Raw genomic sequence first — 21,850 nt, 5'->3', positions numbered from 1 at the left:
CTCACACAAGAGGAAGCCCTGGTTCCAAGGACTCAGCAGAGGGAAGGGGCTGTGCTGCCAGCCAGGGGTTCCAGGGCGAGGGGCCGAGCCCAGTGGCAGCGGTCAGCGGCTTCCAGAGCTTTCCAGCACCGTGTGCAGCAGTGTGGGGCCATGGGGCCACTGCAGGGCCTGGCCCAGGGCTCAGCACCCGCAGCAGGAGCCCCCCAGGCTGGGCCAGCCCCTCTGCAACCGCAGGGGCTGCAAAACCCCCAAGTAAGATTAAAGGTGGAGGGAAGAGCCAGGTGTGTGCCCTGCTGCAGGGCTACACCGAGGGGCAGAGCAGGGAGGACACGGCCGGGGTGCCCTGGGGTGGCAGGGAACCCGGGGAGGTGCCGTGGGTGGCCCTGGCACGCAGACTGTCCCCGCGGGTGATGAGGCCGGCGTAGCCCTCCTGATGAGAGAAGGCGTAGCTGGAGCGGCGGTGGAAGGAGCCACGGGGAACGTGGGATCGCAGCTCCACCGAGGGCTCTGGATCCCGCTTGGCCTTCAGGTGGATCTTCTGCAAGGACAGAGGAGATCAGAGCTGGGGACATCTCCCAGGAGAGCCCTCATCCCAATGGGGACATGAAGGGAGAGCAGGGGCACCTCCACCAGGGCACGGTTTGGCTCCCAGCTCTATGATGACCTGATTTTCCATGGGGATGAGGATTCTGGGGATTCTCCTGGGGATCTGCAAAGCTGATGGAGCTCTGGAGCACAGTGTCAACCCCTGCTCCCACAGGGGCTGTGGACACCTCTCAGGCAAGCCCTCAGCCCAAGGTGGGACACGCGGTAGTCACAGTGTCTCCTCCAGGACAGGGTTTGGATCCCAGCTCCACCATGACCTCCTTTTCCATGATGGGATGTGGGGACTCTCCTGGGGGCTGCAAAGCTCACAAAACTCTAGAGCACAATCTCAACCCCTGCTTCCACCTGGGGCCCTTTTGAAGGTATAACCCACAGCCCCGGTGGGGGTGAGCTCCAAGGCTGGGGTGGCACCAGGACCTGCAGCAGACCCCAGACCCTCCTGGGGGGTCCTTGAGGACAATTCCTTACTGCAGCCAAAAGCAGACCCTCTGCAAGAGCTGGGTCAGGTCTCCTGGCCCAGCCCCCCTGTTGGGCCATGGAACAATTTTGGGAGAGAGCCCTGGAGTGAGAGTTGGTGCCAGTGTCATGAAGGACGAGTGGCACCACCAGGGATTCCCAGCACCACAGCCCAGGCTTCCCTGGGGAACCTGCCCCTGCCATCAGCAATCCCAGACCCCAACACTGGTGGGAAGCAGGACCTGTCCCTGCCTGTCCCCCCCAGCCCTCACCTGCTGGGGGGTGGCTCTGCCCAGGACGGCACGGAAGGCACGGACAGCGAGCGAGGGGATGGTGTTGGCCACCAGGGACAGCAGGACCACGAGCAGGACATAGGGGTCGGTCAGGGCATTCCAGCAGGCATCTGTCAACACAGATGTGATGTTTGGGTAGGGAAGGTGTAAACGGCAGAGGGAACAAGTGCTGGGGGACAGGCCAACACGTGCTGAGGGTTCTGAAGAGGAGATGGCACCTAAACTGGTAAAAGTCAAGACAGCAGTTGAAGAAGTGGCAATGAGGAGATGATCTACAGGCTGGGAAACAGCTCCTAGCACCAGGGCCAGGGAAGGGAAGGGCCATGGGGATCCCCAGGGTACCTCACCTGGGAAGCGGAAGATGGCAGGGGCGATCCTGAAGGCATCAATGCTTTGGGTCAGGAAGGAGAAGAGGCAGAAGAAAAGCAGGCTGGCTGTGACCATCAGGAAGGACAACACTGTCCAGTACTGAGTGTCCAGGACAATCTGTGGGAACAAGGGCAGAGCGGGAAGAGCACACGGTCTCATGAGGGCCATGGTGACCCTCTTCCATCCAGCTACTTCATCCAAATTCCTCCTCCATCCCAGGGAGATCGTCCCCCAGCCATAAAGCCACTGCAGACAGTGCCAGAGCCCAGAGACCCTAAAGAGCTGCTGTGGGGCAGGATGAGGAAGAGCAGATCAGTGCTCACCTCCACAAGGACCGACAGCAACGCTGACAGGGCCACTGTGACAGAGAAGGACTCATAGTCACCCACAGCCTTGGTGCCCACGTGGTCCTCAAAGGCCCAGAGCGCAATGTAGAAGCTGATGAGGGAGGTGCCCACCCCGTGCAGGAGGGTGACACCAAAAACGCGGTAATTGAAGAGCTCGTCCTGCTGCCCGACCACGTAGAGCTCAGGGAACTCCAGGCTCTTCTTGGCACTCACATCCTGCTGGGAGAGCATCCCAGAGGGGATGCAGAGACTGGGGGAGCTGGATGGGGCTGCCCCACCCCACACACCCTCTGGAAGAGCTGCAGTGGGTCCCTCTGCCCAGTGGCTCTGGGGGGAATGGGGACAGGCACCCCAGGACCGGGGGTGAGCTCCACATGCCCACCGAGCTGCCAATGCCATGTCCTGGCACAAAGGGCTGTGGAGATGGGTGCAGTGACTGCCAGGGTGATTCCCAGGGTGGCACAGCGAGCCCAGGAAAGCTGTACCTGCTCCAAAAGGCCCACGGAGAGCACGGGGTAGGCAGTGTAGAAAATGTTGTAGAGCGCAAGGAACCAGCCCTCGTACAGAGGCTAGAAGGGAACAGGGAGAAGCTGTGAGCTTGGAGGTGCTTTGGAAAGACTCACAAAGGATGTCCAGGCCCCAGGACACTCAGATCCAAACATGGAAATCCCCTTGGACAAGGAGATCCCAAGTTTCCCCAGGGTGCTTTCCCAATCCAGCCAGGTGAAAAGCAGATAACCAGTGGTGTCTCAGGCAACCACAAGAAATTGGGCATGGTGAGGGAGAACAGGGGACCAAGGTGGTGATGTGGACACGTGTCCTCCAGACAGCCCCAGGCACGATCCCTGCAGGGGATCCTGAGCAGGGGGAGTTGTAACTCTGGTATAGAGACTTCCACAGGATGGATGTGACCCCTGCATCCCTCACCTGGGCCGTGAATCCGCTGTGGAAAGCAAACCACACCTGGGCCAGGAGGCCAGCAAAGGTCTTGTAGAAGAAGTACCGGAGGAACTTGCAGATGCGCAGGTAATTCCAGCGGCCATGGATGAGCAGCAGGCGCTGCAGGAAGGAGAACTGGGCCAGGGCGTAGTCACTGCACTGCACGGCCTGCAGCCCCTCCAGCCCGCTGATGCCCACCCCGATGTCCGCGGCTGTGGGTGGCAAACGCACACGGGGAGGTTTGGGGGGAGCTGGGGGCTTGATTTCCCCATGGGCTGTCCCGAGGAATGTGAATCCAGGAGTGACAGAAAAGGGAAGAAGCCCCTGCTATCCCATGTCCTGGATATTCCAGGTGTGGTGTGCCAAGAGCACGGCCCCGTGTCAGGGCTGCTGGGAGGGGCAGGGATGGCTCTGCCAGCTGCCCACGTTGGGGTTTGAAGGTTCATCAAGGTTCATCCCAGATGCCAAAAGCACATGGGCCACCTTGCACTTGTCTCGGGCTGTCCCTGTCCTGTGCCTCTCGCTCCCCTCCCAGCACAGCAATGTGGGGAACAGGTTTGGGCTTCCCCTCCCAGTTCCTCACCCCAAAGAGGAGGGTGAGGCGGTGGAGATGACAAATGGGGCAGCACCATCACCAGTGGGACACACCAATGGAAGCCCGACCTCCCCTGCCCGAGCCTCACTTTTGATCATGTTGACATCGTTGGCGCCATCCCCGATGGCCAAGGTGACGGCCTTCTTGTGCTTCTTCACCAGCTGCACTATCAGGGCTTTCTGCTTGGGGGTCACCCTGCAGCAGATGACGGCCTGGCAGCTGGTGGCCAGGTCCACAAAGGCCTTCTCCACCAGACCTCCCTGGTCCTGCAAGGCCTTGGCCCCATCACAGCACAGCCACCGCCACGGCCACCCCTTCTTCTCCTTCAGCACCTCTCCCGTGTGGAGGATTTTGTCCTTGGGGAAGAGCACACGTGGCTGGGACCTCTCCTGTAGCCCTCAGAGCCCTCAGCTCCTAACCAATGTTCTTAAATGCCCCAAAAGAGTGACTCTGGTTTTCTCCAGGTTCATCACAGAGCAGGTGCTGTGACCATGAGCCCAGTATGTCCCAGTATGACCACGAGAGTTTGTGGTCACCACCCGGCCTGTCACCCCAGAACACTGAGCAGCTTTGGTCAAAGCCTCCCAGCACCAAATGCTCGGTGCAAGGTTGTTCTCCTCTCCACCCTTCACTCCCCAGCCCCAAACGGGCTTTTCCCACCTTTTGGGGAGGAGGAGCACCATGTCCTGCATGTTCTGGTGCCACCCAGGACTCTGATACCACCAGGGTAGGAACAACCATCAGGCAGGGAGCAGAGAACAGCATCCAGGTGCCACCTTACCAGGAAGTCCCCGCTGATGATGATGGCTCTCTTGTGGCACAGAGCCTCTGGGCGCTCCTGGGAGGGGCGGTGGCTGCACGGGGTGTCCCCACTGCCACTGAGGTTGTTGTTGCTCTCCCAGTAAGCCTGGAGGATCTCGCTGTGGGAGGGAGTTGGACATGAGCTGGGGACACTGGGAATGCTGGTGAGACCTACAGTGGGCCTTGGTCATCTCAAAGCTAGGGAGATGGGACTGTGGTGGGAACAAAGAGGAGATACCAGATCACTGATACCAGAAATCAGCCTGGTTTAGAGAAGCTTTAACCGTTTCTGGTCAAAGCCTGCAAGGAAGAACATGGGGTGGGAGAGGAAACAGGGGGGGAGGCCTGGACATCCAGGCTGGCACAGGGAAGGAGAAGCACCTCTGGCTGAGCTGAGCTCTGCCCACTCTGCCCCAGTTCCTCTGCCCTAGAGTGTCCTCAGCAGGGACAGCAACATCCTGAGCCAGGAGGTGACCATTCCTCACCTGACCTCCTTCTCCTCCAGGATCTCCATGTCGTCCGTCAGCAGCCTGCAGGCGTAGCCGATGTTCATTGCGGTCTCTGCAACAGCCAGCTGTCAATGGTCCATGGTGCTGCCCCCCAGCCCAGGGCAGCCCCCAGCCCTTGGCTCCAAGAGCCCTTGGTGGGCAGCAGCTCCTTTCCCTGCCTCAGTTTCCCCTGGCAGGTGGGATGTGCTGCTACTGGAGAGTAAAGGGAGCAGCAGGACCCGTTCCTGCCCACTCCCAGTGGCTCTTCTCTCTGGTCCTGGTTAGGGGAGAAGCTGAAATGTGTTGGGAGGGTCTGGGGGTGCCTCCACTGACCTTGTTTGTCTCCTGTCAGCACCCACACTTTGATGTTGCCCAGTTTCAGCAGCTGGATGGTCTCGGGGACTCCGTCTTGCAGCTTGTCCTCGATGGCCGTGGCCCCGAGCAGCTGGAGGGGGGTGACTGGGTGTCATGGCACAGGGCAGGGCAGGACACGGAGGTGGGAATCACCCCTGGACCCAACCAGCAGCCTTTGCTGGGGGTAGACACAACTTGACAGCTACAACTTGACGCTCTGGTGTCCACTGGTGTCACAAAGTCACCCCTCGGGGAAATCCTCCCACCCAGGGAATGGGTGTTGGGTTGGGCACTTCACCTCCTCATTCTGGAGAGCCAAACCCCACATGCCTGCCCTATGGGGCACAGACAGCTCCTCCTGACCCCGGCCCCATCCCACCTGCAGGTTCTGCTCCATCTCCTCGTAGAGCCTGTCCAGCTCCTGGGCACGGTCCTGCAGCAGCACCGCGGCCTCGCGGTGCCTCCGGCTCCAGGCGCGGAACTCGGCCTCGCTCACCTCCCTGCTGGCCACGCACAGCGTCCTCAGCGTCTCCTCTGCAAAGCGCTGCGGGGAGGAGACATCAGGACTCTCCTCCCTCCCCAGGATCACTCTCACAGGACCAGGGCATCACCCCAGGCCAGCCATGGCAGAGCCAGAGATGCTGCAGGATCTGGGAGTCTCTCTCAGGGCTCTGACTCCCTTCCCCCATCCTACAGCATCCCCACGAGCATCCTTGGATGCAGCTGGTCCATGCAGAACACCCAAGGTGGATTCCATGCCCTCTTACCCCCTGTCCCACATGCAGGTGAGGCTCCTAGAGCAGAAGGCAGAACCAAAATCCCTAAGGCAGAGGGAGGAAGAGCAGTAGGGCACTGACTGCAGGACACCCAGCCCAAAGCCAGCAGGAGGGAGAGCAGTCCTGTCACCCTGGCTGGGTGGGACTCACATCCAGCGCCGTCTCGGTCAGGGTCTCGCTGGGCCCTCGGCTCCGCAGCCTCTCCAGGATGACGGTGTCGGCACCCTTGGTGTAGAGCCGGATGGTGCCCTGGGGGTCTCGCACTGGCAGGGAGGGGAAGGACACCTTAGGTCCCCTCAGAGATGGCTCCCAGTCATCGCTGTCCCTGCAGGGCGGCTGCACTGGCCTGTGCTGGCCCCCAGAAAGCACCACAGGGCTCGCTGGTGCTTTTCCATGTGTGGCCATGGGAAGCACAGGAATATCCCCAGATTGGCACCACCACGGGGCAGAATCAGGCCTCAGGGACTGTCAGCTCCTCACACAACTCCTCTGTGCCCTGGATTTACTTCCTCCCTCCTGGCTGCTCAAACTCTTCTCAGCTGGTGAGCAAATCCACAGGGATGACCAGGATGACCCTTAGGAGCCCGCTGCCAGCTGTGGCCACCTGCAGCCATCCCAGTGCCATCCCTCGTGGGGCTGAGCACAGAAAGGAGCCTGGAGGAGCCCCCTGGGACAGCCCACCCCACTCACCCAGGACAGACATCCTCTTGCGGTCGCTGTTGAAGTCCAGCATGGCCAGCACCTCGTACGTCCTGGTCCTGCCCAGCTCCCTGATGGTGATGCTGTCCTCTGTCCGGGCCAGGAAGACGTAGCCCAAGCTCCTGGCTGCCAACACCAGCGCTTCCTCATCTGGGGAAGCTGCCTGGTAAACCAGCTGGTCTGCAGGAGAGGAGCAGGGATTGATCACCCACAGACCCCAGCCAAACCACACTGGGACAGCTGCAATGCTCTGTTCCTGCCCAGCAGCATCTGGGACACATCCAGCCTGAGCTACCAGGCTGGGCAAACTGAGTCCTGCTTGTCTCATCTGGAGAGGGACTGGGGACAAGGCCTGGAGGGACAGGACACAGGGAATGGCTCCCACTGCCAGAGGGCAGGGCTGGATGGGATTTTGGGCAGGAATTGTTGGCTGGGAGGGTGGGCAGGCCCTGGCACAGGGTGCCCAGAGCAGCTGTGGCTGCCCCTGGATCCCTGGCAGTGCCCAAGGCCAGGCTGGATGGAGCCTGGAGCAACCTGGGAGAGCTGGACACCTTAACCTAAAGGCATCCCTGCCATGGCAGGGATGGAGCTGGATGAGTTTTGAGGTCCCTCCCAACCCCAACCATTCTGGGATTCTGTGATCCTTTTTGCTCCAGCCAGGATTATCCCCCTTGTGTTTCTATTCCCACCCACGAGCTTTTAAACACCCCAAAACACAAATCCATGGCCCAGGGACAGTGTCACGAGCCACCCCTGGGCTCTCACACCCGCTGCTCCCCACAGCTGAGCTTTGCTGGGCGCTGCCAAACCCCAGCACGGCCCCAGAGCCCCGAGGGGCAGCTGAACCCACCGCCCCTGTCCTCCACCATGACGGTGTGGCAGAGCGCCAGCAGCCTCAGGAACTCCCTCAGCACCGGGTCACTGTCCCTCTGAGCGGCTTCCAGCAGCGTCACATCGCAAACATCCACCTTGTGCTCGCCCCCCGCCAGCCACGGGCCCTGCCAGAGGCACAGGAAGGATTCAGGAGCCCGGTGGCACTGGGCACAGGGCTCTGTGTCCCCAGGAGCACCGGGGATGTGACACCGTGGCACTCTGCTGGCTGAGCCTCAGCCCAGCTCTGCACTGCCCACACCAAGGGCTGAGTGTAAAACAGCTGGCAGTGAAAAACCCTAAAAACCAGAACTGCATCGTTTTATAACCCCAGTTCCTGTCCTGAGTGGCAGCTGAGGAGCTGCAAACTCTCCAGGCCCCTCTGAGAGCCTGGACCCTGCTGGTGTCACCGGTGTCACCAGGGGCACGTGGCACGTGGGAGGGGGGACTCACGCACCGGTGGCTGTTTGTTCTCCTGGCCTGTGCCTGCACCTGCCAAAATAAAAATAATCCAGTCAACAGAGGGCTGGCAGGGGGCTGGGAGCAGCTTCTCTGGAGGGACTCCTGCTGGCCAAAACCCCAGCTAAACCAGCAAAAAGGCACCAGGTCTGCATCTGCTCAGTGTCAGACTCCACCGGGATATCCAGGCCTCGCTTTTTTGGCTTTTTGTTCAGATTTTCACCATGATTTTAATGTTAAAAATTCAGGTCTACTTTCCTGGGAGATTCTGCATTTGGCCAAAGACTGCTGGGATTAGGGTGATGCTGCTCCACAGAAGTGGAATGTGCTACACCTGGCAGGGAAAATTTGGCTTATTCCTGCCTAAAAGCTTTGTTTTAGGTGTTTTTGGCCCTCCTTTTTGCTTTTATCACTGTCCATTTGTCTCAAGCACATGATATTTATCTCAGGAAAACAGGGCTTCATGCTAAAGCTTGAGCCTGACCTGCTCATTAAATTTCACTTATTAAGCATCATGACGGTTCCCAAAGTGAGCCAAGAGCTGGAGTAAGTGCAGCAATGAGAAGAGGAAGGACTTGGTGATTTCCAAGGTTTTATTGGGAAAACCAAGCAGAATCATTAAAAATAATAAAATTTTAAATGTAAAAAAAAAATGGTTATAAAACCCAAAAAAACCCAAAAAGACAATTTTTTTTTTAAAAAAGGAAAGAGCAATTGCATATGTTCACTCTAATTAAACAGCTTAAGGACAATGATCATTTCCTCGCCTCCTCCAAAGGTCCCCTGAAAGCCTCAAAGTGCCCAGATTTGGCAGCCAAGCTGGAGATTCCCCAGAAAATGATACAAAGAAGAAAAGCAACAGCTCCCTTTTCTCTACAAGACCTTGAAAGAAAACAAAAATGCCTGGGCTCTCCTGGCCCCTCTCCTATTTCTCCTCTGCCTGGCCCAGCATCAGCTCACGATTCCAGGTGGGATCCACCTCACCCACACCGTGCTCGGTGTAGCTGCCCCAGGGTCCTACCCCAGGCTCCCTTTTTTATCAGAGAGAACTTTGCTGGTCTGCACTGCCCACACCAAGGGCTGAGTGTAAAACAGCTGGCAGTGAAAAACCCTAAAAATCAGAACTGCATCATTTTATAACCCCAGTTCCTGTCCTGAGTGGCAGCTGAGGAGCTGCAAACTCTCCAGGCCCCTCTGAGAGCCTGGACCCTGCTGGTGTCACCGGTGTCACCAGGGGCACGTGGCACGTGGGAGGGGGGACTCACGCACCAGCTGAGTTTGGGCCATGAAACCTCTCCTGGTTGGAGGCCAGAACTGTGCCCTGACTCCGTGTGCTGGGAACACCAGACCAGTGGGACCTCAGGCTGTGGTGGCCCCAAAACCATGGGGGATGAGGACAAGGAGAATTCCTACAGCACCACCTGCACCACCACCACCAATCCCCCTGTCCCAAGCCCTCAGGAGGGGTGGGAAGGACCAGCTCCAGGTTCATCTGAGCCCCTACAAACTTATCCCAGCCCGGGTTACCGTAGATGGTCCCGTTGACGCAGCATTTCTTGAAGCTCATGATGTTCTGTGTCAGGGTGCCCGTCTTGTCCGAGAAGATGTACTCGATCTGCCCCAGCTGGTCATTGAGGCTGGTGCTCCTGGCTTCAGCTGGCATGTCCTTGGCACCATAATACATCTCCAGGTCCCAGTTAATAAAACAACTGTTCACCAGGTAGATGAATTCAAACCTAGGGAGTCCAGGAGGAGAAAACAGGGAGAAGGAGATGGTGTTCCTCACAACCCAGGGGCACTGACACAGGAAGGAGAGGCAGGGGGAGGTCCCCACCTTGATCCTACTGCTCTGGGCTTGGGGGACACCAGAGGGTTTTCATTGCTCGTGGCCAGGTTTCCAAAAATCTCCTCACCCACTGGGTCCCCTCTGGAATTCTGGTGAATCTGGTGGCCAAATTCACAGATCTGGAGGTCCAGTGAGGGGCCCAAAAGTTTGGAAACAGCTTTTTCCAACATAAATGGTGATTGTTGCCTGCACAGAGAAGCTGTGCCCTCCTCCCCCACCCTGCTGCTGTCCACAGGAAGCCCAGGAATATCTCAGATCCTGCTCCCAGGGAGCTGCACCTTCCTCAGAGCCGTCCTCAGCCTGGCCACGGTTCCCAAACAGCCCAGGGCTTGGATCCCTGTTCTGCTTTTCCCCTGGGAAGATCTCCAAGCAATCCTTGCTGTTTGTAGGATACAAACCCATCCACCCTTCCCCTGTCCCAGCTAAGGGAGCACCTGGGAATCACCTTGGCCACACCTTGACCTTCAGTGCGGCCTCATTTTGGGGCCATGACCCGAGTTCCAGGTGAGGGCAGGGGGTGGGTGCTGAGCCCTGATCCCTGCCAAGCTCCACGGTCCTTACGTGATGTACATGGACATGGGGATGATGACGCTCAGCAGGATGGTGAAGCCCCAGAAGTTGAGGAAGGCCTGCTGGACAGGGCTCGTGTGCTTGTAGAGGGCAGCCAGGTAGCTGTGCTTCTCCTGGAACGTCCTGGCCCAGAAACCAGAGGCGACGGCGAGGCCCAGGGACGTCACCAAAAGCAGCAGGAAGATCTGGGGTGGGAAGCCAACATGAGAAGGTCCCAAGATGAGAAAGTCCCAGGATCACAGAGCCCACCAGACTCTTCTCTAGAAGGCTCCAGGGAGAGCTCAGAGCCCCTTGCAGGGCCTAAAGGGGCTCCAGGAGAGCTGGAGAGGGACTGGGGACAAGGCCTGGAGGGACAGGACACAGGGAATGGCTCCCACTGCCAGAGGGCAGGGCTGGATGGGATATTGGGAAGGAATTGTTGGCTGGGAGGGTGGGCAGGCCCTGGCACAGGGTGCCCAGAGCAGCTGTGGCTGCCCCTGGATCCCTGGCAGTGCCCAAGGCCAGGCTGGAGGGGGCTTGGAGCAGCCTGGGATGGTGGGAGGTGTCCCTGCCATGGCAGGGGTGGGAATGAGCTTTAAGGTCCTTCCAACCCAAACCATTCTGGGATTCTCTGATTCTCTGAACACGTTAAACCCAAGATATTTCAGGCCAAATATTGCAAGATGAAGGAAAGCAGCACCACCCGAGCAAGAGGTCTCTCCTGAAGAGCCCTGTGAGCCACTCCAGGAGCAGAGCAGAGGTGTTTGCACCCACCACGATCACCAGCCGGTCCATCAGGTGGTCCAGCTTGGTTTTCTTCTGCTTGATCTTTCCAGAGTTCATCATAATTTTGGAATCAAACCCTGGATAAGAAACACATCTGAAGTAAAAATGCAAGTCCCCAGAAGGTTTCCCTGTCAGTGAGGCTGCTTCCCTCCATGGTGACACCTCCCCTCCCCTGAAGAGCCCAGAGGAGACCCTCCCTCCAGCAGTGTCCACCAAGCCGTGGCTGCACGATGCGATGCTCACAGCAGCTCTCACCCCTCCCTCTCCCCACAGCCCCGCATGGCCCAGCCCTGTGCTGGGTCCGGGGTGAGGAGAGCTTCAGCCCCACCTCACCTCCCACCACCCATCCCATCCCATCCCATCCCATCCCATCCCATGGATCCCATCCCATCCTATCCCATGGATCCCATCCCATCAATCCCATCCCATCCCATCCCATCAATCCCATCCCATCCCATCCCATCCCATCCCATCCCATCCCATCCCATCCCATCCCATCCCATCCCATCCCATCCCATCCCATCCCATCCCATCCCATCCCATCCCATCCCATCCCATCCCATCCCATCCCATCCCATCCCATCAATCCCATCCCATCCCATGGATCCCATCCCATCCCATCCCCACCAGGACACTCCGCTGCGCTCCTCCACCTTGTGCCAGCCGGGAGCGGCACCTGTGGCAGCGCTCGGGGAGCTGAAAAGCCGGCTGGTGTTCATTCCTGCCCCCCGGGCCGGGCAGGGACACTCACCCGCGTACAGCACCAGCCCGTGGCACAGCGCGGTGTTCCGGACGCGGCAGCCCCGCAGGAGGATCCGGCTGCTGTCCAGCCCGTGGATGCGGCCCCGCCAGCGCAGCGCGCCCGAGAAGGAGAGCATGCGGCTGCTGGGCTCCTCGCACATCACCCGCCCTGCCACACGGAATGTCAGGGGCCACAGGGAGCCTTCCTCCCCTCGTGTCCCTGTGCCTGGAGGTTTTTTTGGATTTTCCAGGTTCTGCGCTGCGTTAGTGACTCTGAACTTCACACGAAGCGTTAGTGGGTTCTCCTCACAGCTCAGGCACACACACAGATCCTTTTCCAGCCCCACAACCAAGGACACCGCTGCAGCTTTGGGCCCGAAAAGTGTAACCAGCAGGGAACTGAGGAGAGCAGTCTGGGAGGACGGGACTGCATCACCTGACACTGTAATTGGACAATTAACCCCAATATGGAAATGGACCAAAACTTATCAAAGTGTGAAACCTCGTGACTCAGAGTCCATCCTGAGTCCATCTTGGGTGGAGCCAAAGTTCCACAGCTTTTTAATAAATACCTCCTTTATTCCTTTACTCTGTCTAGCCTCTGTTCAGGGAGCCTCTCTAGGCATCATTCCCACCAAAGAGGGGTGCCTGGGGCCTCCTGGGGAGCTTCAGGGTTTGTCAGGGCATCTCTAGGCAGGATTTGGATGGCTCAGGTTAAGGCTAAGGGAGGTGCTGGGAGGTTGGTCAGTGCAGGAACCTCAGTGGGCTGTGAACTGGAGAAGGTACAAACACAACCCCCTTCATCCCCAAGGCCTTGGAGAGGTGAGTTCTGCACCCTGTGGAGGAGCAGCAGGGGCTGAGCTCAGATTTGGGAACCAAGAGCTTGGTTCCAGTGGGAAAATCAAGATCCAGGGCAGGGGAAAGGTGCACAGCCCTGATGGATCCACCACAGAAGTGATGGGAAGTGCCTCCCCACCAGGCCTTTGGCTGCCAGCCTCTTGTTGGACCGATGGAGATGAGATCAGAGAATTCCCAGGGCTGAATTCATCCCATCCCATCCCAGTGGGATTGGCCACATCCTCCCCCACCCAGCAGACTCACCATCGAAGGCAGCCATGCTCTCCTCGCTCCCCAGCTCCTGGTGGGTCACCAGAAGGGCCTGTCTGAACTTCAGGTTTGTTTCCCTGGGAGCAGGAGCCAGAGAAAGGAAAATAAAGCAACCCTGTGGAGTGACAGAGCTGTTCATCCTCCTGTCAGCCCGTGGGACAGAGACAGCCATTAATTAGCAGGTAATTACACAAGTGGTGGCAGTGAAATGCCAGAGAGGGACCTGTCATGGCACACCTGGAGCACTCGTGCAGGAAGAGCCCTGGCCCAGAGACCCCGCCATGAAATCATCCTGCACAGGGAGGGGGGAGAATGGGCTGGGAAGGAGCTGGGAGATGGAGACACTGGCCTGAGGTCACCAGGTGCTCTGTAGAACCCTCACCAGGGCTTTTGGACTCCCATTCTCAAAATCTGTGGGTCAAATCCACTTTTTTGGGGTGTCTGTAGGTTTGGGTTTTGGAGGATCTCCCACATCCTGCAGTTCCACTGAACCCTCCCAGCTTGGGGGGTCCCCAAGACCAGGGTCTTCAGACTCTGTCCATGTCCCTGTCCCCATCCCTGTCCCCATCCCTGTCCCCATCCCTGTCCCCATCCCTGTCCCTGTCCCTGTCCCCATCCCTGTCCCCATCCCTGTCCCCATCCCTGTCCCTGTCCTCACCCATCAATGTCAGCGGTCTCCACGTAGCACAGGCTGCTGGGCTCGGAGCTGCACAGCAGGAGCAGGTCAGCCTTGAGGAGCAGAAAAGGAAGCGAGAGCAGCTGGATGAGCCCGCGGGCAGCGATTCCCCCAGGGCACAGCCAGCTCCTGCCACCCCTCACCGGCACGACGCTGTCCTTGCGCAGCCGGACGATGTCCCCGACGCAGATGTCGCGCCACTTCTGCCAGCGGAAGCTGTGGGAGGATTCACGGGACAGATTTTTGTCCCTGCAGAGCGGTGGGACTGGGGGCTGGGGGTGTTTCAGCCCGTGCCTGTCCCCAGTTCCTGGAGGATTTGGGTCTCTGGGTTCTGGTGCCACCTCTGGGGGCTGAGCACCGAGGGTGGCACAGGACCCGTGTCACATCCGTGTCCCTGGGGGGTGACAGGGACTCTCAGCACCACAGGTGGGGACAGCTCATCTTTCCCTGGAGCAGTGCTGAGCGGGGACACGGCTGGGCTGGAAACGACGACTGGAGGAATTCTGTGGCCAAGGAAAGCCTCCCCCAGCACAACACAGCAAATTGGGGCTTTGTTAAACCTGCTGCCCTGACTGGAACACGATCCATCCCACAGGAGGACCTGTAGCACATCCTGGGGGTGATGGGAGCTTGCAGAGCCCGGGACAGTCCCACCAAAACCCTTCTCAGCTGCTGGAGGATCCTCAGCACTTCAGGTCCTTGGTTCCAGGGGGGTGTGGAAAACACAGGCAGAGCTCCCAGAGCCCCTCACCTCTTCCCATCCAGGATTTCACAGGGCCTGCTGTTGATTTTCCTGTCACTGCGGTGACGGCCCTGCACACAGGAGAGACAGAGAGCCCAGGGAAAGGTGTGGGCCATGCCAGCCTGTCCTGTCCCACAAAAACAACCCCCCCGATGCCACCACCTCCCTCCTCAGCCCCAGAGCTGCGTTCTGAGCCATGGGAAGATGTGTCCTGATGAATAAAGAGGCTGAATTCCCCCACCCCCCAGTCCATTTCTAGGGACCAAACTGTCACTACAAGGCAATAAAGATGACAGAAATGGGGGTTGGGACCCCAAGGAAAGCAGCCAGGACATCACATCTTTCCTGAGGGAAAATAAAAATGTGGATGTGGTGGAGTAGATGATTCCTCAGGACTGATGGGTGGCAGCAACCCCGAGCTCCTCAGTTCAGCTGATAGCAAAGGGCCCCTCCCTGGCAGCGTCCCCAGGGCCACCCCCCACTCACAATGTCATCAATGAGGTCCCGAAGCCCCCGGATGATGAGAAGGCAGCTCAGGGGGAACAGCAGAGTGTACCAGGGCAGCGTGGAGATCTCAGGGAAAGTCTGGAGAAGGAGAATTTTACACCATTGACTCAACTCCTGTCCCACCCTGGGACACTTGAGGTGACTGAGTGACTCCCTCGTTCCCAAGCCAGCGCCCGGGGGTGGCAGGAACCCAGCTCAGAACCATCAAATCAACACCTCTGTTACAGACACCTCTTCTGGTTGGTTTCCACCTCTTGCTGAAGTGTGAAATGCTCCTGGGTCTCTGACTTTGGAGGGATTAATTTCTGATTTGTGGTCAATGTGAACTTAGCCTACATGAAAACCAAACCCATTTTCTAGAATCAAGAAAAGATTTGGGTTGAAGGGATCTTAAACTCATCCCATCCCACCCCTGCCATGGCAGGGACACCTCCCACCATCCCAGGCTGCTCCAAGCCCCGTCCAGCCTGGCCTTGGGCACTGCCAGGGATCCAGGGGCAGCCACAGCTGCTCTGGGCACCCTGTGCCAGGGCCTGCCCACCCTCCCAGCCAACAATTCCTTCCCAATATCCCATCCAGCCCTGCCCTCTGGCACTGGAAGCCATTCCCTGTGTCCTGTCCCTCCAGGCCTTGTCCCCAGTCCCTCTCCAGCTCTCCTGGAGCCCCTTTAGGCCCTGCAAGGGGCTCTGAGCTCTCCCTGGAGCCTTCTCTTCTCCAGGTGAGCACCCCCAGCTCTCCCAGCCTGGCTCCAGAGCAGAGGGGCTCCAGCCCTTGGAGCAGCTCCGTGGCCTCCTCTGGACTGGCTCCAGCAGCTCCACGTCCTCCTGATGTTGGGAGGTTTCAATTTAAGGTAACCACACTTCACACACGTTAAACCCCAGAGTTCCCAAAAGGCACCGAACCCCACGGCAGAGCCACGTCCTGGGACACCTTTTATCCTGCTCTGAACCCCAGAGATCCCCCTTGGGCAGAGGCCTGGCTGGAACTCGCTGTTCCCGAGGTGCCCACCCCACCTGGAGGAGGATGACAAAGACGAAGTAGACGTTGGCCATGCGGTGGAACTGCTCGTAGAGGTTGAGGGGCAGGAAGGTGAGCAGGTTGTACTTGGCTGTCCTGATGGCATTGCCCTGGGGGAGAGAGGGGTCACAGCACTGCCAGGGTCAGCTGTGGGACACCAGGGACCTGCTCTGCAAATGCCAAAATGTTCTGGTGTTCTTAGGATTTGTCACAGCACAGGAGATGCCTTAAAAAATTATCAAAGCCAAAAAGGAAAACAGGGATTTACCAGATCCAAGGGCAGCATAAAATTGAGAACAAAATCATTTTCTTGTGGGTTTGTTCCCCATGTGGGCCATTCAACAAGAGTTGGACTCTTGGATTCCTGTGGTTCCCTTGCAGCTCAGAATATTCTGTTATTCTGACTGTGATCTAAAGCCCAGCTCACTGACCTCAATGTTATTTAGCTGAAAAAAAAATTAAAATCTGGTTTTGCTCGCTCCACATGTTTTGAAAAATCTTTCTCTTGATTAGACCTAAAAAGTTTCCTTCACCCAGCCCTGCTCCTCTGACAGCTCTGGGGGCACCAGGCAGGGAGGGAGCAGCACTTTTCCTCCCTGGGGATTGTGAGTGACTCTCCACCCCTCTGGAGCATCTCTGCCGTGTCCCCCAGCCAGCCACCGGCTCAGGGACGAGGGGCTGGGGAGGGGGAGCCCAGGGCTCACCGAGTATTTCCTCTTGCTCAGGCAGAAGACAGATTTCTTCTTGCACTGCCTGTGGTAGCCGCGGTCGTTGGCCCTGACCTCCCAGGTGAAAGCTGGAAAAGCAAGAGGAAATCCAGCAGTGCCCGTGGGAGCCAGGCCAGGCTCCGGCTGCAGCCTCCAGGGCACAAGGAGCAGCCATGGGCACTGCTGGGCTGGGGCTCAGGGTCAGGGACAGAGAGAGCAGGAGACCAGAACATTCCAGAGCTGCAGGAGTGCTGCCCACACCTCCCCCCGAGCCTCAGGGTCGCTCCTGGGCTGGGGGTTTGGTTCAGGGTGCTCAGGCTGTGTGCAGGATGAGCTCCCTGTGCTGTTCCAGTCACGGGCATTCCTCTCCCGGTTCCATTTCTGCCATCCCAGCGCAGACCCTGCCCAGCAGGGAACATCCCAGCCCTGTTCCCAACACCTGCCCCAGCTGACAGTCCCTCTTCACCCCCTCCCTCTTCACCCCAAATCTTCTTCTTCCCCATTTCACAGCCGTGCCCCACATTCAACTTCCTCACAAACCGCGTGAAAGCAGAGAAAATCCCCAAACCACCCCCACTGCACACTGACCTGGCTGCTGCTGCTTCCCACCTGGGCAGCCTGTGGCTGTGTCCTGCTCAGCCATGCTGCCACCTCTGCCAGCACCTGGGGACAAGGACAACCACAGAGGTTTGGAACACTGAGCAGTGACAGCGGGACCCCACGGGGATGCTCCAGCTTCCCAAGGCTCCAGGGCAGGACACCCTGCAGGAAGAACATTCTGCCAAGCAGCCTTTACCCATCCCAGCTGCCCGTGACAACTCAAAGACATTTTTGCCCTCTGGGGGGGGGAAGTTACTGGAAATCATTTGAAGTCATTGGTGAGGAACTGGGGCTGTCCCTGCCCTGCCATCCCCATCGTGCTGGGAGAGCAGCCACCTCCATCAATGACAATGTTTCCCTCATGCTCCATGGCTCTGTGACCTTCCTGCAGGGATGCTAGGGAAGATTAATTAATGTTTGTGAAGCGCTTTGTGATCCTCACATGAAAGGAGCCAGTGAGGGATAAAGCATTAATTACCTTATTATTAAATAATCCCACCAGAAGTCAGTCCCTGCCGTTATTTCTTATCTCATTCCTTTTATCACTTTTTCTGTTCTTTCACCCAAAGTATCAACTTCTCTCTTGCTCCTCATGGGTATTGGTTTCTCCCAACACACCTCACAGATGCCACTGCCTGGGCATCCATCCTCATTCCAGGTCATCTCATTCCAGGTCAAAGAGACCCAAACACCTCGGGCCCTGCAGCCAAGAGCTTGTCCAGAAAATCTTTGATCCACAAAATCCTTCTGTACCACCCAGAACTTGGTGCTGCCATGGATCCTAAATGACCCCTGAGCTCAGCACACACAGTCCCAGAATGGTTTGGGTTGGGAGGCAGTCCCACCCCTGCCATGGCAGGGACACCTTCCACCATCCCAGGCTGCTCCAAGCCCCGTCCAGCCTGGCCTTGGGCACTGCCAGGGATCCAGGGGCAGCCACAGCTGCTCTGGGAAATCTGGACCCCAAATGTTTCTTTTTGTTTTCACAGCACTGCTGAGGAGGAAGGAAGGGGTTCAGGGAGCTGCTGGGGGTGGTGGGACACTCCTGCTACATCCCAAAGCTCCTACTCCCATTTGTCCCACAGATAAGGGGGAGCAGGAGGAGCAGGTGGATACCTGGAGGGGTGAGATCTCTTCCACACAAAAAGCCCAGAGAAGCCCCTGGGTGCCCAGGCTGGCTGTCACCACTCAGTTTAGGCAAAATAGAATTTGACACAAATCTCCCACCTTGCTCCCTGCTGTGACCCCACTCGTGTCCCTGTCCCAGGGGTGCTGCCAGCTGGGGACACCTTCCCCTGCAGACCAACGGGGCTGGGTCTGATTGCAGAGGGACAAAGGAGGGGACAAGGGAGGGACACCAAAGCCCTCCATGTCCTGCTCGTGGCAAGCACACTGGCCTCTCTCCTACCAGAGGGATGGGCTCCCCTGGAATAGGGGAATGGGGGATCTCCCCAGAGACCACAAACAGCCCAAGGGATACGGGCCCACTGGAGGCAGCTGCTCTGGAGGAAAATCCAACAGGACACAAGAGGAACCTCAGGGTATCCAGGATGGAGGAAACTGACTCATCTGTTCACAACCCCTGATCCCATCCCTGGAAGTGTCCCAGACCAGGCTGGACAGGTCTTGGAGCAGCCTGGGACAGTGGAAGGTGTCCCTGGTCCTGGCAGGGGTGGAATGGGATGAGCTTTAAGGTCCAACCCAACCCATTCTAAGGTCCCAACCACGGGCAACCATGACAGGGGCAGGAGTGTCAGCTGGGATGGGCCCTGAGCCTCAGCCAAGCTCCTGATGGAGAGGCCCAGATTCAGGCTTGGAAGTCCAGAGTCAGGACTGCAAAGGGGACAAAGGCCAAGGTGACACAGCCCCAGCACTGAGACAGCTCCAAGGTCCAGGGCTCACAGCAAGGCCCAGGAGTGTGGCCAAGCTGGAGCCAGACCCCCCTTGGGGACTTGGTCTAGAACTGAGCCTGGGCTGAGCTTCCAGAGCCCAGGGCTATGGGGGGGCCCAGGGGGCTGCTCAGGGCCAGTAACCCTGGTTGTGCCCTCGGGGCTCCGATCAGGGGCTCAAAGCCCTCACTCCTCACTCCAGGCTTTATTTGAGGCTGACAGTGAGAAATGCCAAGGTGTTTTCCTGGGCTCTCTGCTCCAGACCAGCGAGGCCAGGGCTGGACCCTGCCGAGTCTCACCAGGACACTCTGGAATTCCTGGGTTTATTTGTGGTTATCCTGGTCCCCTCATGCTCAGGCTCAGGCCTGAAGCTGCTGATCCATCATGTCCCCACCGTGCCTGGCATCTCTGAGCCCCATTGTGCCCGGCCAGGATCACCATTACACCCAGCCAGGCTCTGCTCAGCACCCCCATTCCCAAACGGTGCCAAACAAAAGCACAGCTTGTTCAGCACCTGCAGCTGGCACGGGCAGGACACTCCATGGGGCTGAGAGCCCTGCACAGGCAGCCGGGAGTGCTCCCTCTTGCCAGGGCCTGGGGCAGGGGGAAAGGGGGAAAAAAAAAGTGATTCAAAGCACTGGAAAAATATTTTCGAGGAGGTATCAGAGAAACCTCAGTTCCAAGAGAGCTCTTGACAAACCTCACTCATCACCTGAGTAATCAGAGTAAAAACTGCACTCCGGGGAGGCGGGAGCAGGCTGGAGGTTGGTGCCAGGGCTCCGTGCCAGCCCCAGCCACACGGGTGGACACACTGGGCACAAACCCTGCTCCGGCCCCAGCCCGGAGCTCCCGGGGGGGGCAGGGAGGGTTAGCGACGGCCAGAGGCACGGGACATCCTGGGACCACTGCTCCACACCTCAGCCAGCCCAGCAGGGAGTTCTTAACCCACGGGCTGCTCCCCCAAATCGTCCCCCGGGATGAACCGGCCGGTCCCGCAGGGAATGTCCCATCCCGGAGGTCTCCGGCTCTAAAACATCCCCGCGGTGCTGCCGGGCGCTAAGAAGCCCCAAAGCGGAACTTTCTCACCCCAAAAATTCCCTTCTGGGCTACTGGAGGTTTGCAGGGCTGAACAGAAGTCAGGTTTAAGGAGGACCGGGCACGGCGCCACGAGGGTTTGGCCCAGGGTGGTGAAACACGCGGAGATTTATGTCCCTGGCTGATCCGAGCTCTGCCACGGGAATTCTGTGGAGGTTTTGTTCCTGAAACCACCGGCTCAGCGCCGAGCTCTCCCTCCCTCCGTGCCCGAATTGGTGTGAGAATCCCTGGGAGCGCCGGGCAGTGCCCACAGCCGGGGGTTCCTGCTCCCCTCTGTGCCCTTCCCACGCAGGAACCGGCGGGGACAGGAGCAGCCCGAGCCTTGTCCCGTTCCCGGGGCTGCCACACGCTCCCGTGACCCCTCCCGTGGGTGCTGCTGCTCTTTCCCTGATCCCAATGGCCCGGTGGGACTCCAGCCCCCACCGCCAACCCCGCATGGCCCCCGGGCCAGCCCGTGTCACGACAGGGGACAGTGACAGCGGCCGGGCTGAGCGGGTGGGCGCTGTCACCTCCCGTCCCCGGCACGCAGGAAACGCCCCCGCGCTCCGGCCGGGCGGGTCATTAAACCTCTCCAGGGTTATTTCCCCGGCTCCCAGGACGTGCCCGAGCCATGAGTTTCCCTCCTGTTTTCCAGCAGCCTGGATGTGGTTTCAGGTGAAAAGGCGGCCCCGCCATCCCCGAGCGCTGCTCCGTGCCCGGCATCCCCGGCAGCATCGGCCGAGGGGCGGCCCCGGCCCCCCGCTCCTGCCGGGGGCAGATGCAGCTCCCCGGAGCCCCCAAGGACCTGCCAGCCGTGTCCCCCCCCTGTCACCGTGCCACGCTCAGGGGCTGTCACCGTGCTCCCCTCGGGGTCCCCGTACCTGCACCGACAGCCCCGGGCAGCGCCGCGCTCCTGTCGCCTCCGCCGGACTGCTGCCACCCGGCTGTGCCACGCGGGCCCGTGGGGACAGCCCCTGCCACTCCCCCGGGGTGTGCCAGCTGCCGTCCCCTCCTGCCCGCACTCGCTGCCTCCGCTCACACCGAGCCGGCTGCCGCGGGATCCCGTGGGACCGGCCCGGGCTCCGGGACACGGCCAGGGTGGCCCTGTCACCGTCCCAGGGTGGCTCCAGACTGGACCCCACGGCAGGGGGGGCGCGGGGCAGATTTGGGCAGCTCCTGGGGAGCACCGGGGACCCCCAGAGCCCCTCGGGGTGTGGCGGCAGCTCGGGGGGTTTGAGCCGAGCTTTGGGGACCGAGGCAGGCGGGAGAAGGGGACAGCGAGGAAGAGGAGGCCGAAGGCACAAAGGAGTCCCCGCAGCTCCGGGCGGTGCCAGCCCCGGGACTGCGAGCCCAGCTGGGGACAGAGGCCACCTCGTTAGTGACGGCAGCTAATGAGGCCAGAGCCTGGTGTCCACCCCGCACTCATCCTGCACACCCGCAGTGGTCCCGCGATCGCCGTCATTACGTTAATTACTGCCTGCAATTAACCGCAGAGACCCGGAGGCGATCACCCAGCGCCAGCCCCACAGCCCATAAAGCATTTACTGCACAGCCGGG

General features: G+C 59.2%; 1 protein-coding gene across 1 annotated transcript; it reads right to left on the bottom strand.

The window, feature by feature from the left end:
* Nucleotides 1-233: 233 nt before the first annotated feature.
* Nucleotides 234-21,238, bottom strand: ATP8B3 (ATPase phospholipid transporting 8B3). The gene is made up of 28 exons (XM_088067649.1): nucleotides 21,175-21,238; nucleotides 17,319-17,393; nucleotides 16,728-16,819; nucleotides 16,020-16,133; nucleotides 14,986-15,084; nucleotides 14,509-14,570; nucleotides 13,901-13,973; nucleotides 13,740-13,810; nucleotides 13,076-13,158; nucleotides 11,985-12,143; nucleotides 11,222-11,310; nucleotides 10,460-10,653; nucleotides 9,580-9,788; nucleotides 8,051-8,085; nucleotides 7,574-7,721; nucleotides 6,715-6,903; nucleotides 6,175-6,287; nucleotides 5,628-5,792; nucleotides 5,228-5,339; nucleotides 4,892-4,967; nucleotides 4,387-4,525; nucleotides 3,694-3,961; nucleotides 2,999-3,222; nucleotides 2,557-2,640; nucleotides 2,048-2,287; nucleotides 1,703-1,841; nucleotides 1,335-1,465; nucleotides 234-538 (listed from the first exon to the last, which is right to left on the bottom strand). Exons 2-28 carry the CDS (start codon nucleotides 17,371-17,373, stop codon nucleotides 302-304), a joined length of 3,600 nt encoding a protein of 1,199 aa, XP_087923775.1. The 5' UTR covers nucleotides 17,374-17,393; nucleotides 21,175-21,238; the 3' UTR covers nucleotides 234-301.
* Nucleotides 21,239-21,850: the final 612 nt, after the last annotated feature.

The sequence above is a fragment of the Pseudopodoces humilis genome, chromosome 28 (assembly GCF_049639895.1).
Source record: "Pseudopodoces humilis isolate 2021_Gansu_Grassland_sample_001 chromosome 28, ASM4963989v1, whole genome shotgun sequence".
Taxonomy (NCBI): Eukaryota; Metazoa; Chordata; class Aves; order Passeriformes; family Paridae; genus Pseudopodoces; species Pseudopodoces humilis.
This window is presented reverse-complemented; position numbering and strand designations above follow the sequence as displayed.